Source organism: Protobothrops mucrosquamatus, unplaced genomic scaffold (assembly GCF_001527695.2).
Source record: "Protobothrops mucrosquamatus isolate PMUCROS unplaced genomic scaffold, P.Mucros_1.0 scaffold483, whole genome shotgun sequence".
Lineage (NCBI taxonomy): Eukaryota > Metazoa > Chordata > Lepidosauria > Squamata > Viperidae > Protobothrops > Protobothrops mucrosquamatus.
This window is the reverse complement of record NW_015386803.1, coordinates 171,308-190,255: the sequence shown is the minus strand read 5'-3', so window position 1 is coordinate 190,255 and position 18,948 is coordinate 171,308. Positions and strand designations below refer to the sequence as shown.

The following is an 18,948-nucleotide window of genomic DNA, read 5'->3' as shown; positions in this document are numbered from 1 at the left end:
ATCGGCCAATGTAGAGAAAAATAATGGTCTGAGCAAAAAGAATCATTTTTCCTCTCTCCACAAACTTTCCCAGGTTGCATTTCCCTTGATTTTGCCCACTGCTGTCATTAATGCATGTTGGAGTGAGCAAACCTCCCACAATTTTACCTGCAGGAACCCATGTTTCTGTCTGATGCTGACCTGCCTTAAAATTAGGCCTTTGAATTGCAGTAGGTGAACTTCATGTAATCTCCAGTTACAAGATTCCATTATTATCTATTGCATTTCAAACAATTAATACCAGGTTCAGCTCATCAATTTTTCTCTCCCCCCATTGTACAAACAAGAGTAATTTCATCAACCACAGTATCAATTCATCAATTCTTTTCTCTGTCAGCACTAGCATTTTAATCAATTAATACAGGACTGATTCATTGGTTCTCAGGCCGCCACACACACATCCAGCCCCTGTTACTGAAAAGAGACCATACCATTAATGCTAACATGTTGTAATATGATATCAGGCAAAATTTTTATATCCTTGAATTAGACCCAGAGGCAGGAATAAAGAGGAAATAGCTAAGAAGCGGTGCTGGAATTATTGTTGCTCAATAACATCAAGTGCTTTATTTTTAGGATGATTTCTCCTCTTTAAGCACAATTTTAGTAGAAATAGGTTTTTAAAAGAAAAATTACTCCATGATACATTTTGCATGAAGTTGAATCTGAATGGAATTAGGACATCTTAAATGCTATTATAAAGGTTCCTTCATGGCATTTATAAACTTGGTGGAAATGCAAGAAATACTTTGTCTGGTGGCCATTGGCCATCTAGAAAATGTACTTGATGTTCCAACTACTTGTGGATTATTTAGATCAGAGGTCCCCAACCTTTTGGGCACCAGGGACCGGTTCCATGGAGAGAGGTTTTTCCGTGGACCGGAGGGTATTTGGATGTTGTGTGCTTCCTGCATTCCGCGGATGGGGCTTTACTTGTTTGTGCAGACCGGTTGCTGGCATGCCGTGGCCCAGTACTGGTCCACGGACTGGGGGTTGGGGACCCCTGATTTAGATGGCAGAGTTAAATGCTTCCAGAGCATCCTAGCTAAGATTTCATTTCAGTCCTCTTCCTACAACTCTGCTGTAATAACTCCTTGAATAGTTATAGTATTTGTTTTGTCTTTCTATTGGTAGAAGTGATTTTGCATTTACTTTATCAAAATGAATGCTGACTTGTTATTCAGGTGGAATTTATATCTTTAGTAAATTTTAGTATTATGCTACTAGACAGTAATAACTAATGTTCTCAATTTGTTTGACAGCTCTCTTTTAATATACCGGTAGTAACAATTCAGAATATTTTTAAATTTGTTTTCTGTGTCTAATCATCTAGACGATGATCCAGATTTATATTCAGGTATATTTAAGCATGTGTTCACATTTGTTCACATTAGATGTTGTCTCTGACTATTTATCACCTACACAGAGAAACACAGTTTCCCCCCCTTTGAATAAATTTGGGAACATGCTTTTAGACAGCTAATCCACTCAAAATTAGTTTGAAGTGTGTTAGGCCATGAGATTCATCTCTTTACTCTCATTGGCCCTCAGTTGTTTCTACAATTGTGCAGTATAATCTGGATGTACAGTTGTAGTCTAATCATTTTCAGTTCTTTTAAAAAAAACCTCTATATTTTTCAAACTTACCTTGTGAATTTTAACCCCTCCCCTCTTTTTTACTTCTTTCTTAAAAGCCCAGCTTGAGATATATTCATTTATTACTGATATTTCCATATTTTTACTACAAACAGCTTTTAGCAACATACAACCAAGACATCAAGAGTTTAAAAAAAAATCTAAGTAGTATATATTAAAGTAGCACTAACCGAAGGAGGAAGATCTTAAAAAAACCACCCTAACATGTTCTAAATGCCCTTTCTTAAAGTCAATATTTTGCTACTTTATGGAAATGTGTTAGGGAGAAGTAGCTTTTACGTGTGAGGGCAGATTCATCTACCACAGTGGTTCTCAACCTGTGGGTCGGGACCCCATTTGGGGTCGATCGACCATTTCATGGGGGTCGCCAAGCAAGGCTGTCCGCCATTTTTTTTGTCCGCCATTTTTTTGTCCGCCATTTTTTTCCCTTTTCCGGTGGGTGCCTTACCTCCCTTGGGCTGGGCCAGCTGGTGGTCGGACTGCTCCGTCTCTGCCGCTTGCCAGCTACGCCTCGGCCGGCGCAGGGGGCGGAACCACGCATGTGCGGCGCTCCCGGGCAGGGAAAGTCCTCGACTTACGACCGGTTGGGTAGTCCTCGACTTACGACCGGTTTAGTCCTCGACTTACGACCGGTTGGGGTCGCGGCATTAAAAAGGTTGAGAACCACTGATCTACCAGATGGATGCCACCATTGAGAAAGCTGTGCTGAAGGAGCCCAGCAGAAGGATTTCCTTTGGAATTTCGGCTCTCAGCAAGTTTATTTTTCACTCTGATTCAGTTGAGCTTTTCCAAAGTATATGTTGATATGCAATCTGTTGAGTTATACTTATCTTACAGTGGCTTATCTTTTTTAAAAAAATAAAGCTTTCCATGAAGATGCCATTTAGTGAAATGTGTGAATTTGTTAACAAATAATTCATTATTTTTATTTATTTAACGGTATTAATTTAGTTTATTCCATGCCATATCCTATTGATTACAAATATAAAATTAGTAAAATGTTCTTGACTTGTTAAACATATATTGTGTTCTGCTTAGTGTATCTTATCACTATCATAAACTCTCAGACAGAGATAGGGAAAATTCATTCTTGGCAGTCCCTTCCGTTTTCATAATCTTCAACTGACATGACATTATTTGACTTGTTTTATTTTGAAAAATTGCATAATATTTGCTAGAAATCAATATTATTTTCATCATACAAATGTGCAGTTCTATAGTAACATTGCTTATTTAGCATAAGCAAACCCAAATTATTTTCATATACACATGTAAGAATTCAATCATGAGATCCTTAATGAAAGAAAGACCTATTCTTGGGTCAGATTTAATGTACTCATTCTCAAATGCCATAAGGAAAAATGGACATATTCCAAAATGTGTTGGAAAGCATGTCCAGAGATAAAGCTCTACTGATCCTTGACTATGACTGCTGGTCATAAAAACCATCAGTAGATCTATATCAATTCTGGTGCTGCAACAAATTAATTCATTTCCATTGGTTGAAATGGAAAGAAAAGTGTTCATATGTTTTTAAAAAAAATCAAGGAGCAATGATGAGAAAAAAATGCTCTTACTCCCTTCTATTCTTACTTTAGATGCCATCATGTAGCAAATATAAATGTTTTATTACTATGCTAGTCTGTGCAGACTTACTAACAAGAAATCTTATTGAGTTTAGTAGGACTTACTCTGCTACAAGGGATATAAGATTGCATCACTGATGCATTTAAAATCAGGATATTGTTAAGCAGTTTTTTTCTATATAAAAAAAAAAAGGTGCCGGAACTCACACACGTCATACAATGCCTACCCTACAAGGTTCCATCCAAAAAAGGTGCCGGAACTCCGTTCTGGGCGTTCTATGAGAAAAAAAAGCCCTGTTGTTAAGCATCCCAATTATATACAGGTGATCCTCACCTTACAACTATTTGTTTCATGATGGTTCAAAGTTACAACAGTCTTGGCCAAAGTGACTTGTTACAACCATCGCACCCATTCCTGCAATTGCATGATTGTGATTCAGGCACTTGGCAACTGATTTGTATTTATGAAGGCTGCAAATTCAAGATTATCATGATTTTCAATCTTCCAAGCCACTTTCCAACAATCACAATCAATTGGGGAAACTACATTCACTTAACAACTGTGTAATTCACTTAATGACATGATTTTCTAAATAACCAAAGTAAAATGGTTGTAAAGTTGGGTGTTGTCACGTGATGAATCACTTCACGAACACATCGCTTATCAACCAAAATTCTAGTCCCAGTTGTGGACATAAATCAAGGACTACATGTAATGTTAAGATTGAAGTGTCTTCACATATTATTGTTGTTGTTGTTGTTGTTGAATAAATGAGCCAGGTGTTTAAAATACTTTCAAGTCTATTGATTTGCTGTGAAACACACATGGAACAACACCATGTCCCAAATATAATGGGATATTCAGCCCATAATATTCAGTTTGGATCTTCACAATCAACCTTGTGATTTCTTTTTTTTAATTTTCAGAATAAGAAGGAAGGAAAATAGAGATTTGTAAAAAACAAATAAACACATATTTAAGCCTTAATAGAATTTATCTAACAATTCACTGGGCCATGGCTGATGCATCTATTTAAACAACAGTAATCTGTTAAAAATATGAAAAAAGAAAAAAATAAAAGGTGAAGGAAAGCATTTGTTAGCAAAAAAGCTCTACTTTTTTCTACTCCATTTTGCAGTACAATTAATTACTGAGTTCATTAATTAATGAACATATTAGAGAAAGACACCATTACTGACTAGGAGAGATCTGATATATTACTGAGTCAATAATGTATTGAACACTCAGAAGGACCTTTTGGTAGATTCTCCCACCCCCTTCATCTTGTAACCCACAGTCACATATATTATTCTTGCCTATTCAGCAGTTTTGTGGGTGCTCTTATATTTCATATTTCTAATTCCTTTAATCATTGATAGGTACAACAGTGTTTTACAACCTCACTAATGAACAATTGGTCAGTTGTCATTGGTTGGAGCACTTAAATGTCAGGTGCAATAGAGCAAGATTCACACACACACACACACACACACACACACACACACCTTTCAACAGGCCCTTTTTGAATATAACATAAAGCAGCAGCTGTAGAGGAAAAGATAGGAGATACTTTCAAAAAGCAATGATCACGGAAGAGATAATAAGATTTTATTAGAGACCAGCCAGCAAAGGAAATAATTTATAAAGCATGGTTTATGTTAATTCTTTTGGAAATAATCCACATTCTAAGAGAGAGAGAGAGAGAGAGAGAGAGAGAGAGAGAGAGAGAGAGAGAGGGAGAGAGGGGGGGGGAGAGAGAGATTCATTAGGTAGCTTTGGCTGAGAATGCTGACTAAGGGTAAGAGTCAAAAGGTTGTGTGAAGTATTCTGCATGAAGAAGAACGGTGTTTTTCCATACAATTACACCCTTCCCGCTGCAGGCTATTGTATTTTCCAAGTTAAGTTCTTGAAAGTTCAGCTCTCTTCCTCTTACATGGAATGCATGCCAATTTATTCAAGAGAGAGATGCAGTTTGAAAAACATTTCTTTCTCAGTGTTAGCAAAAGATATAGCACACACCCTGACAATTTTTCCTGAGAAATGATCTGATTTCCTGCATGTTCATGTGAAGTTGATCTCTATATATTCAGTGAAAGTTGTCTCCTTATTTGCACAGTCCAATTGTCTTTTTGCCAAAACAAGACAGCAACTATTTGTGGAGAGCAGGACAGATGACACAAGGGCATGTTTTTCACTCCCCTTCCAAAGTCTTTTCTTCCCCCTCCAATTCCCTTCCCTAATATTTTATTGAAACTCATAACAACAAAGTCATAATATTTTGTAGGTAATAAGCACATAATTCTACGGTATTTGACATGCAAGAATTTAATGGATTAGATTAGATTCATTAGAAATAAGAACTCACAATGCCTACTTGAGAAACATGACAAAGCTTACCAACATTTTAATAAACTGCTTTCAAATTCATATAATTGTACTTCACATATCAGATTCTGTAGAAATTTGAATAACTCTAAAATTTCACTATGACACCTTGAAATTTTACTCATCTGCTTAACATATTGATATTCCTTGATTTCTGAAAATTTTCTAGGTTTCCCTTGACCTCCCGCAATAGAAATCTCCCAAGTGCCTGCTAAAATTTGCTTTACATGCATCAAACTGAACATGCCACAATACACTAGAGAACAGAGGTCCCCAACTGTTTGGGCACTGGAAACTGGTTTTGTGGAGAGAGATTTTTTCGCAGACTGGAGGAGCGTGGTTTTATGTGCTGCCGGCATCCTGTGGATGGGGGCTTCACTTGTTTGCACGGACCGAGTTCTGGCATGCCACAGACAGGTGGTTGGGGACCCCTGCTATAGAACACCCTCACTTCCTAGCAGGAGACTTTTTGTACTGTATTCTAAACAGATTTGTTTCCCCAAGATATTTCATTGTCACCCAATTTTTGATTTCCGCCCCCAAATGTTACGTTGCCTCAAGGCCCTTGTCTGTTTTACATAGTGTGCCTGTTGCAAGCAGGGTCCAGTTCATTGGCTATTTCGTAGAGGCAGGACAACCTCTTCAATTGGGTAAATATTTACCACGTTCTCTAGTGCCTTTTACCACGAATGCCTTAGTAGTACAATGTTTATAACATTTGCCTTGTAATTAGAAGGTGTCTGGCTCAAACTCCAGTAGAAACCTTTTCATTTTTTTTTCTTTGCTTCCTCCCTCTTCCTAATACCAGTTTTTTCCCTCTTTCACCCTGATTTCTTACTTTTTCCTGTGCTATTTTTCAGCAGAAGGAAGATATTTTATTGTTTTATCAGTCACTTGAGATAAGGAGAATTTTACTCCCAGCTCCCAAACAATCCATAGGGCTGTTTGGTATGTCAAAACCCTTCTATTTTCAAAGAAGATTTATACCCATTGTGCTATTGCTGAATTCATGATAAAAATATCTGCAAAATATATTCAAGAGTGTTGGCAATAAGGAAGTGGGAAAAAAAAACCCTGTAGTTGAGGCCGCTTGAGTGCAAATTTTGAAACTTTAATTCTATATGTATAAATTCAATTTAACTTTTTTTGTGTGGGTGACAGATGCTCCACGTATACAAATACATGCATAGATGTAGGCACACATATTAAATACAGGTAGTCCACAACTTACAACAGTTCATTCAGTGACCATTCAGAGTTACAACGGCACTGAAAAAAGTGACTTAGGACCATTTTTCACACAAGCATTGCAGCATCCCTCATGATCAAAATTCAGATGCTTGGTAACTGACTCATATTTATGATGGTTGGGTCATGGGATCCCCTTTTGTGAAATTCTGCCAAGCAAAGTCAATGGGGAAGCCAGATTCACTGAACAACCTGTGTTACTAATTTAACAACTGCAGTGATTCACGTAACAGCTGTGTTAAGAAAAGTTGTAAAATGGGTCAAAAACTCATTTAACAAATGTCTCACTTAGCAAAATAAATTTTGGGCTCAATTTTGGTCGTAAGTCGAGGACTACCTCTACAAATGTCCCAAGAGGAACTGCCCATAGAAAGGAAGGTCACTGACACTTGCTAGCCAGAAAGGGCAAAGGGTACAACAGTAGGGAATTTTCAATGGGAGAATATAGTGTGCTGTTTAAACTGATCACCTTGCCATCTGTTGCTGGATGTTTCAGTTTGGATACTATTTACTTAGGCTGATACATGAAACTGGCATAAGCCCAGTACAGCGGCTGCTTAAATATTAAGTGTGGATATGCCCTGAGTGAGCATCTGATTGCATCCTGAAGCACTAGCCCGAAACAATGATAGAGTTTTGCAATTTAAAAAAAAAATTGCTTAAGTATCATTCAGGAATTTCACATATTACTGTAGTTGCTCCCTCTCCCTCCCTTTGACCCTTTGAATAAATGATTGTATTCAAATTGGCAGAATGATCCGTTCCTGGCATTTTACTACTTAGAGTACAATGTTAATGTGTGAACATTGAATTTAATTTCCTTCATTTCAAAACCCTGTTTGCAAATTAAGCCTAAATGCACACCATACTTTTACTACTAGTCTTTAAAGGGCCCAGGTCATCTTCAGTAGTCTTTAAAAAGTGAGTTCTTGGCCTAAAATAATGTCTTGGTTATTATTTATGTATTTACTTCATATATTTTTAAATTGCACAGCTTTTCCCTCCAAAGTGATGTCTTATTCCTATAAGATGCATTTCAATCTTACCTATTTACTTTTCATTATAAGAAGGGGTCATATTTTTAAAGGAATTTTCTTTTTAAGTTGTCAAAAAGTGAACTTTTATACTTTGGAAAATAAAGCAGTGATAGAGGCAAACTGAAGCTGGTGCAGACCTCCTGAGTTAGTTTTCTTCAATATATTGTGCTTAGAATAACAGAATAACAGAGTTGGAAGGGAACTTGGAGGTCTTCTAGTCCAACCCCCTTCTCAAGCAGGAAACCCTATACCATAGTGTCAAACTTGATCACGTCATGTGATGTATTGTGATGTATCACAACATTTTTTGCCTTTGCGGAGCCAGGATGGGCATGGCCTCTGTGTGACGCATCCGGCCCGTAGGCCACCAGTTTGACACGCCTGCCCTATACCATTTCAGACAAATGCTGCCCAATTTCTTCTTAAAAATCTCCAGTGTTGGAGCACCCACAGCTTCTGGAGGCAAGTCATTCCTCTGATTAATTGTTCTCACTGACAGGAAATTTCTCCTTAGTTCTAGGTTACTTCTCTCCTTGATTAGTTTCCATCCGTTGCTTCTTTTCCTGATTTCAGGTACTTTGGAGAATAGCTTGACTCCATCTTCTTAGTGGCAGCCCCTTAGATATTGGAACACTGCTATCACGTCACCCCCTGGTCCTTCTTTTAATTAAACTAGACATACACAGTACCTGCGACCATTCTTCATATGTTTTAGCCTTCAGTCCACTAATCATCTTTGTTGCTCTTCTCTGCACTCTTTGGGGAGTCTCAACATCTTTCTAGAATCTCAATATTCTTTCTAGAATCATCCACAGCTTAGGAACATATTGACTAAATGAAATCCTGATGCTTAAGTTGTATATTATTAGATACGTCTTCAGAAAAGAAACATGAGGTATTTAGAAATAGAATAAGGTGGGGAGTTAGAGGGATCTTTGCTCTGTATTTAGACATCTTTCAGCACCTACTTCAACCTCAGTTTTAAGCAATATGACACGTTACAATATGAAGTTATATATGACTTTAAAAAAAATCCTTTATGCATTTGATAACCTAACAAGCAAAAATGTGCAACATATACATTTTGCCCTATATTTTAAAATCCAAATGGTCTCCACTATAAATTATTTTTATTCATTTCCGTGGCTGCATGGTGATGACTTAATGCATCCTACAATTGGAGTAACTCAGGGATAATGATACATTTTGCTCTTTATGACAACTCCTTGCATGACATTTTTTATAAAAGCAAACTTTTTATGTCAAAGTTTGTCCTTGTATTTTATTACACAAAATAATATTACACAAAAATTAGAGAAATGGGAAGTTAAACTATTCTTCAATGTATACTTAAAGAATAAAAAAAAAAGCTTGTCATGTTTATGTTTGATGGCAAAGATCCATTGGAACTTACATGGTATTTACATTAAGATACTTCCGCCTTGGTGTTTCTATTGGGTTTTTATAAAATCTCCTCTGAAAAATTGGGAAACCTCCAGAATTAATATTTGATGAAATGGTAACAGAAGATATCAAATCTATTCTAAAATGCATGGAAATATTTTGAGGGCTCTTCCTCACATTGGTTTCTTCCACTTCCGAATTCTATTCTGCCAGAAGATTAAATATCAAATAGAGCTGTCCTTATGATACAACTATTTTAAAGACAGGAATAGATTCTCTTGTTTTTATTTCTCTGCCCCCTCCCCAAAAGTCCTCCGGCACTGGGAAATGAATTTTTAGAGACTTCTAGACTAGCAGTTCAGACATCTGTCAAAATCTGTCTCTCCAGCTCTGAACAAGGTTCTGGAAGCTTGGTCCCAGGCCAGGAGAGAGGACAGAAGAGATTGGGGAGATTTATTTTTGTGTGCTAAGTTCTGGATTCCATGAACCATCTAAGCCAGGGGTAGGCAACCTTAGCTCTTTTATGACTCGTGGACTTCAACTCCCAGAATTCCTCAGCCAGCACAGCTGGCTCAGGAATTCTGGGAGTTGAAGTTGACGAGTCATAAAAGAGCCAAGGTTGCCTACCCCTGATCTAAGCAATCAGCTGTCAGGTCTGGGAAGAGAGACAAAGAAACATTCAACATTCCCAGATCTCCAGTTCAGGAGAATTGAAAGCAAAACCTGTACCCAGCTGATGTTCATTTTCCATGTAGCATTTTCCATTCTACCCCTCTATAGGAGTAGAAACCCAGCAGATAAAGAACAGTTTTTCTATGGTTTACCTGCTTCCTCTTTCAGCTGAGGGTCACTACAACTCCCTCGGAGCCGGACAGTTATTTGGGAGATACATTTAAGCATAGATTACCATTCTTATGAAAGGATATGAACTCCGTGTTGAGATTCTTTTTGAACACAGATGTTTTTTTTATCAAGAATAATACTAAATCCACATTTAGAAGTAGCCTAAACAACAAATGACAGGGTGAAGTGCTCTCTCATTTCAGGGCATACACACTTGTATGCCTGTCAGGTATTAAGCCAGGCTAGTTAAAACATGTACTTAATACTTTTTTGACAGAGCAGTAAACCTGTATTTAAAAGTAGCCTAACAAATAACAGACAAAGAGAGAGATTGCACAATAGGGGAAGAGTCTTTCCCCACTATACTGTACTGCAGGGGTGTCAAACTCGCAATGTCACATGACGTGTCGTGAAGTATCGTGACTTTTTTTTCCATTGCCGGCAATGAGGTTGGCGTGGTTTCGCTATGATGCATCCGGCCCGTGGGCCGGCAGTTTGACACCCCTGCTGTACTGTCTTCCCTCACACTTGGTAAATGATTCTCAAACATTCTTTTCTGAAAGAATGCTAAACCCACTTGTTCAAAAGCATCCCAAACATCTACTCACAGGCATGGGCCAAGGGGAGATTCTACTGTAAAATGGCTGAACTGATTCTTTCTCAAGCATCACCAAACAGCTGGTTAACTGATCCAGGTCTCCAAACTGGGGATTGGCTTATTACAGGAGGGGAACCATTTTGAAAGATCCAGATTCCTTGTGTTGCCAGGAGAGTGGGTAGCAGCACAGCTCTGCAAGATAGAGCCCATATACAGGAGTGGACAGCTATGTCCACAGCAGCCTAAAGTGGCTAATAATTGCTACATATGATTGACATGTAGTCGGTGAACTATATCTGATTGTATCTGTCTGCTTAATCCTGGAACAGGCCGAGGATAAATTACGATTGCTTCAGGTATGGGTTGAGAAAGATAGGGATACAACAGTATGTAGTCATGACAGAAAAAAAGAGTTTTCTGGGGTATGTTAATACTGTGGTTAGGTCGAAATAGAAAAATGGCCTGATAATGTGTAGCTTTGTAGCTTCCATGTTATGTGAATGTTTTTATACTATGTGTGTACCTTTGTAGATTAAATGTAATGTGTTAAGTGTACACTGAGATCAGGTACATTGTGTCAAAGGATGAACTGATTTTGGAAATCTACAGATCAATTCTAACCTCAAAGTCAGTTTTTTTGATGCCATTAATCTCTTCAGATTAATCTCCTAAATTTGCAACACTGGCCTTCCTCAAAAATAATTTAAAGAGTTATAAATTTTGAGATAATGTATATAAAGAACTTTGACTCTTTGAATTACAGAGTTACTTCTTCCTCTTCAAGTAAAGTTTTTATATATGTTGGTTTCACTTTTCTTGTTTTAGGCAATACGCTGCACATTGGTAAATTGCACATGTGAATGTTTCCAACCAGGGAAGATAAACCTGAGAACCTGTGATCAATGTAAACATGGCTGGGTGGCACACGGTAAGGACTTACATGCTGTTTGTTTCTCGGGTTATGTTTTTCTTGCGTGTTTGTGTGCATGTCTACAACTCTAGACATACGCGTACATTGCTTTTGATCTAGAAAGATCTGCATGAAACAAAACTGTTTATAGTTATTGATTACATATAAAAAATGAGCCTTCATCATCTGTTGAAAATAATAAAACTATTACTCTGCTATTCCAAACCAAATGGAGCTAAGCAAGTTTATTCTCGAATCATTGAAGCATCTTGATGGAAGATGAGCAAGTCATAAATATTCTAAATACAGATAGTCCTTGACTTACAACCACATTTGGAACTGGAATTTCCATTGTAAGTTGTTGTGGTGAAGTTGGACCTGGTTAAGTTGGACCTGATTTCACAACAATTTTTGTGGCGATTGTCAAACGAATCATGTGTAGTTAAGCAAATTCAGATTTTGGCTGGAAAACAGCAAAAAAAAAGGTTGAAAATCATGATCCTCTAATCGAAGGATGCTGCAACTGGATGTACATGTGAGTCACTTGCCAAGTTCCTGAATTATGATCACATGACTGCAGTGGTGGTACAACGGTCATACATGTGAATACTGGTCATAAGTTATTTTTTCCAAGGCCACTGAAACTTCAAACACTCATTAAACAAATAGTCGTAATGCAAGGACTATCTGTAGTAAAACACACTATGCTACATATACATCTGAAAGAACGAATCCTAACTTCTAACAAATAGTAGAGAGATTAGTACTCTTAGCATCTCAGCTAAGATACTTGGGATATATTAAATTATCTGATTTTCATAGGAGTCTTTCCCCACGTGACTTGCATTTTTGTCAGCACTGATGGAGCATAACTGGAAGACTAGAAGATTATTAAAAAATATGATGGCAGTTGTAGTAAAGAAACGTGCAGGAACATGGGTTGAGAATCATGCTCCCAGTTATCTTAAAAGGAGTTGCCCACTGAATACTATTGAAGAAGCCTGTCTTCAAACTCTCTAGGTTTTTAATTTCTGTTTGCACTTGCTATTGTTTCCTTTTCATACAAAGTCCTTGAGGCTGGCTTGCAATTCAGAGTACACTTTGTGGAAAGATTTTATAGATCTGTATCCTCATAACTTCAGGTCTGGCAGTGAGACCAAAATTGTTCTGGCTCTCAAATTGGATGACTTAGAACCAAGACGTTGCTTAGCATAAAGAGTAATATTAAGTTTTTCCCCATATTCATAATGTAAGAACATGTTGTAAATAATGTTAACATAAAGTGCACATGAAACAGAGCTTAAGCCAACACATATTTTAAAAATTAACTATTTCAGTTACAGTCATCATTAACATCTTTCACTGATTTTGTTTCTGACTTTCGTACCTGCTCTTTAGCTCCATGAATTACTCATAAATTGCATACATTAGATGTGATCAGACATCATTTTAATAGTTAATGGTTAGTTAATAGTTTAGCATGTAGAGAACGAGCTGCAGCAAGCATCAGAATTGGGTACTGCCCTTCCTTTTTATCCTTAGGTGTGGCTGAGAATATTCTTGAGAATTTCAGGGTCAAGCACAGCCAAACTCTGAATAATATTTACTATGACTTGTATAAAGAAGAAACTTTATTACTCGTGGCTTGAAGTTGGTGAAGGGAAAAACATGTTTTGTTTGTTCTAAACACTGTGGCAAAACTATGGATTGGAATGCCAACTTATTCACAGTAAGTAATTAAAAGTCTATAGTGGCTGCATTGTTTCTTTGGGAAAACCTGCCATGTGCAAAGAATCAGAACCACACATTCCAGTTAAGAAACTTTATTGATTTATTGCTTATACAATAAAGAATATATTCAATTAATGGACAGCACCAAATTGGCATTAGATAAGTCAATGGAATTCAAAGGAGGCTGGACTTCGATCACTTGTGACAACATAGTGACTCCAGTCTGATTCCTCTCTTGACTCCACTCATGGGCTCTGCCTTTTCTTCAACTATTATTAAATAGCTTATACTTTTCTACCCAATAACAATCTCTGTATTCTTTCATATGCTGCTGTAAAATAAAATAAGTACACATTTTTATGTAGCTAGCAGCATCTGATAGGAATTTGGTGTATAAGTGTGTCTTTCGAAGTCTGGATAATTCAAGTGGAGGTGATATATTCTCCAATGATAGAGTGAAAACCTTGATAGTTCTTCAACTTTCATAACAAGTACAAAGTATCCATGATAGTCTACAATGTGATGTGCACAAGCTGAGGGATGTTTTGCTTAAATTTTCTTAACTCAGATGGGAAAGGTAAAAAGAGTTCCATTTGTCCCCTTACATTTCATTGCAAACCGTTCATCCCTTTGAAATCTAATGTGTATGGTTTGTAATGCTTCAGTTTATATCCCGTGATTCATTTTTGGAAGTTCATGTACTCACTTCACCAAATTTTCAGTCTGCTTTTAAAAAGTTAATCAAGTCTCTGAGGCAAATGGTAAGATGGGGAAAGAGTGAAAAATTCACACCGCGCTGGTCATTCCTTACTTTCACGTTTGTAACTTTCAAATAAGAAGCAGAATTTGTCAGTAAACTGTGGATAGCCTCTAAGTCACTGGCCTGCGTCCCTCTCATTCCTTTTCAACTGCTCCTTGGTGCTTCTATAGGTCTTATTGGGTTGGGAATCGCTGTCTCCTTTCTGTTGATTCTCAGATTAAAGGCTTTGTTTTCATGTATGCATGTGTTTCCTTAAAAAAAACATTTATTTGACAGAGAGAACTGATGTGGTAGTGGGCCCAGCAGAGGTTGGACATTGAAGAATGAGGGTTTCTGAATGGGTGGAGCTCAGCAAAGACAGAGCAATCAGAATTCAAGAGAAGTTATAAAATTTGGTGTGGATGAGCCATGCCATGTCAGCACTGCTGGTTTTCTTTCCTGAATATTCCCCCTTCTGTTCTGCATCTACTGCTGCCCACTTGGTCAATGAAGAGAAGACTAATGACACTGAAGAATCTTGCAGGTGTTCTTTTGGTACAGGTGCTGATAAAAATTGGGCAGTTTCTGGGAAAAATGAGTGAGGGATTTTTCCCCTCCCCCTTTGAGTGGTTGACTCTAATAATGTGCTGCCTCAATCACCATCAAGCTTTAATGGCTATCTGGATTAAAATATATTGGACTATAACTCCCAAAATTCCCAGACAGCTTGGTCAGCAGCATCAGACCGGGGGAGTCCAGAACAGGGCACACATATGGATCAATTCTGGACATTTTAATTTAGAAATCTGGACAAAATTTTAATTTCCCTGTTTAAGCATTGTGAAATGAATCTTGAAGGGGTTTTTTTTATCATTGGCTTCATTTAACTCTCCTTCATCCTTTCACTTTTATTGGGTTACTTAGTCATTTTAAATATGTTGCATAGTTCAGTGGGTCCTTTTAACATTTAAGTAAAATGGTGGGTTAATTAATTCACAAATAGTTTGAACAGTTGCCAGCAATTCATTAGTATAGGAAGGTAAAATAAACTAGGCAGTTTACAGTTTATATATGACAAAGGTAAATTTAGGGAATATTAAAAAAGGAACACATTCCCTGAAGTATGGCACTCCATAGAACTTAATTCTGATCCATAGAATTTAATCTATGATGAAAGTCAACCTTTTAAAGGCTGAAAAGACATGGCAACTCATACTTCAGGAACACATAGCAATACAGATAGTCCTCAACTTACAACAGTTCATTTAGTGACCATTCAAAGTTACAACGGCACTGAAAAAAGTGACTTAGGACATTTTTCACTAATGCTGTCTTGTTTGTTGCTAATAGAAAAACTTTAATCAGAGATTTAAGTTCACGGTGAACAAAACTTAAAAGCTCTGTAACCCTGGTTTTAACATAAGCTTATGCAGTCTGCAAAGTTGTGGCACGTTTCCCCTCCTCCGGAGATCAGCTGCCAAAGGACATTTATTGTATTGTAGGGTGTTTGAGGGTATATCCTTGGTGTTTTGCTTGCTTTTTGCTTTTTTTTCCTCTCCTGAAAATGTAAATATTTGAAAAAGATTATTGCTACTGCACAAACGATGGGGTAGAATTTGTACATGAATGAACAGCTGAAAGAGAGACATTATGAAAGTACTTTGGTTAAGCTAGGTTCTGCAGCCAGTATGCGATATTGAAGGGAGAATGCCTATGGATTTATGCAGTATAACACTTTTGGAAAAACGTAAAATACTTTATTTATTTATTAAAAGTTTACACCATTTATCTCACCTAAGTGGCTCTGGGTAGCTTATAACAACTCTGGAAAAGAGAGTCCGTTCCGTAGATAACACACAGATTGCTGTGTTCTGCATATCTACATCATTTTGTAAAAATGATAGAACATCAAAATAATAATTAATGATTGCTATTTATTTATTTTAGGTTCATTGACATTTCCTAACTTATCCCCATTTGTTAAAATGAGGATCCAAATGAGGGTCCAAATTTAAGAAATAAAAAAATAAATGAAATCAAATACGAAAAAAGGAAGGGGGATTGGGTAGAATTGAAAAAAGAAAAAGAAAGAAAGAAAAAGAAATAGAAGAAATAGAAATGGCTGATATATAGTGTTCTGTAAAAGTAAAAAGTTGAGGTTGTAATGTTGTTATCTTCTACTGTACTGAAGAGAGTTGGAAGTCAGTGCCTTTTCTTTCCTTTTCCCTCTTTACACCATTTTTTTCTTTTTCCCTCCCCCCCAGTTTTCTAATACTTTTTTAAATTTCTCTTTATATTTTATACTTTGATAAACTAATAAAAATGTATTTTTTAAAAAAGAAAGAAAGACCATGAATGCAGATTATCATTCTATAAACCTAGCAGGAAGGAGAACATTAATAAACAGTTATTTCAGTTCAGGGAGATGCTTTTGGTTAGTTAAAGGATTCTCATTAAGTATGTTTCTGCTTCTATCATTAAACTATTTTGTTTGGGGGGGGGGAAGGACCATTTTCAAACTATTGTGTGTGAAATAACACTTTTTTTAAACCAATATACTTTCTCAAGGTATATAAGTAGGGATAAGGACCACCCAATTCAATATATTTGTCTGCTTTGTTACATATAAAAGATTCCCTTCTCATCCCTATAGATGGTCTCTGTGTTTCTCAATATCAGGTCCTCTAGTAGAGACCTGGAAGTTTGATGGTCTTGCACAATATCCTTGCAGTTCCTAGCACTGCACTCGGCTGTGCAAGATCTAATGTTATTCCTGGGATTTGTCAGAGACACTTCCCCAGCTTAGGAGTCAGCAGCCCCAAGTATTTCTACTACCACTGGATCCCCTTTGGCCTTTACATCCTCTTGAGTTTGTCCTTCAGGCCCTGGTGCTTCTCCAGCTTCACATACTCCTTCTTCCTTATGTTGTTGTTGAGCCCAAGATCAACATGTCAGGAGTTCAAGTTGATTACTTTATTGCAGTATTACCTATAGTACAGGAATCCATGCTTGTCTTCCCTTGGGAACAGATATATCAATGCCTCATGGAGCTTAGGAAAGGTTTAGTCCTGGATCTTTTGCAGCTGTGCAATGATTCAAGGCTAATTGCCCACCTTTTACTTCTCCCTGCCTGGCTGGGTATTACCAAACATTACCTCTCTCACTGCAACAATCCCTTCCATCTTCCATGTCATCTTCATTGTCTTGAGTTCTCACATGAACTTGGGAGAGATGGGACCGATGCCACTTCAAAGGGGTCCCCTACCCAGATCTCTGAAGACTCTTACAAAACATTTAAATAGAGAATTCCTCCTCATTTTCCTTCAGGAAGGTTGAGCCTCATTTGCTACAGTGCTTCAAGGCTAACTCCCCGCTTGATTCCTCCTCCCTGACTAGCTGGACATTTCCCAATAGTTGCTTTCACTTGGCATCATTACATCTATCATCATTGTTGTTCTGGTGCCTGACTGCCTGGACCTGGATGTCTCATAGCCTGTTATTCTCCATGACCTTCTCTAGAATCTCCCATCTGGACCTAGGAGGGTCTAGCCCAGGGGTCCTCAACTCCCGGTCCATAGACCGGCACCGGGCCACGGCATGCCATAAACCGGCCAGCGCAAATAAACAAAGCCCAATCTGCAGGATGCAGGCAGTATATGAAACCACACCCCTTCCAGTCCACAGAAAAACCTCTCTCCACGGAACCAGTCCCTGGTGCTCAAAAGGTTGGGGACCTCTGGTCTAGTCCATACACTATGTAAATATTCCTCTACACCAGGTGGCCCGTGGGCCAGATGCATCACACACAGACCACACCCACCCTGGCTCTGCAAAGGCAAAAAACGTTGCAGTACGTCACATGACTGGATCGAGTTTGACACCCGTGCTCTACACTATGAAGGCTAGTTGATTGTGTCATTCAATGTATGTTGTTTCTGCCTGCATCACAACCTGTTATTATTTGTTAAACTTTGTCTGAGGCTACTCTGCATAGCATGCACCTAATATGGTAGACCTCTGTTTTTCTGGATCTGGTGGTAGCAGCACAACAAGAGGCATACCACACACACACACACACACACACACACACAGCCTCTCTCACACACACACATACCCACAGACACACCTGTTCCTAATACATTTCTTGGGTTCGATGCTTAAAATTCCTATTCGGGAGATGAGTCTGTGATAAACAAAAAAATTACATTTGAGAACAGCATCCTGCCAACATGTGTACATTTCTTGGTCTTCTTTAAATAAATCCAATCACTATGTTTATATTTCATGTTGAAGCAAAACTTGTGATATATACAGATAAATTTTGCACAGACACATTCCAAACATATGTGTATAAATTGATATCTTCAGGAAGCGGCAAGGCAACTTGAGGTTTTCTCATTTAGCTGCTCTCCAAAATCTTTAGAGGTTGTTCCTTGGTGACTTATTAAAGCTTTGCAGTTAGAATACCTGGATTTTGAAATCATGGACCACTGCTGGTTACTATTCCAAACTCTTAAAATGCTTTTACTCTGTAATTTGCTGAATTATAGTAAAATTTACTGAATTACTGAGTCCATCCTCTCTTTGCATTTTTTTTTAAATTAATAAGATTCTATTAGGCTTACTGATTGTTTTTGGTCAATAAGGTGACCTGAAGAATCAATCCACTGGAGATGGGATTTGAGTGATATGTCATTACTGGAGGCATCCACAAGAAAAAGCAATTTCTAAAAAGAGGAGGAAGAGCGTAGGCCTGTTTAACAAAACCTTC

At 37.7% G+C, this 18,948-nt stretch overlaps 1 protein-coding gene across 2 annotated transcripts in view; it reads left to right on the top strand.

The window, feature by feature from the left end:
- The window catches only part of BNC2 (basonuclin 2), a 293,974-nt gene that overhangs the window by 144,619 nt on the left and 130,407 nt on the right, over window positions 1-18,948 (top strand). For both annotated transcript variants that reach the window (XM_015816710.2, XM_015816709.1), the window contains one exon: window positions 11,623-11,725. In XM_015816710.2, coding sequence (XP_015672196.2) covers window positions 11,623-11,725 — 103 coding nt within the window. The remainder of the gene's footprint in view (window positions 1-11,622; window positions 11,726-18,948) is intronic.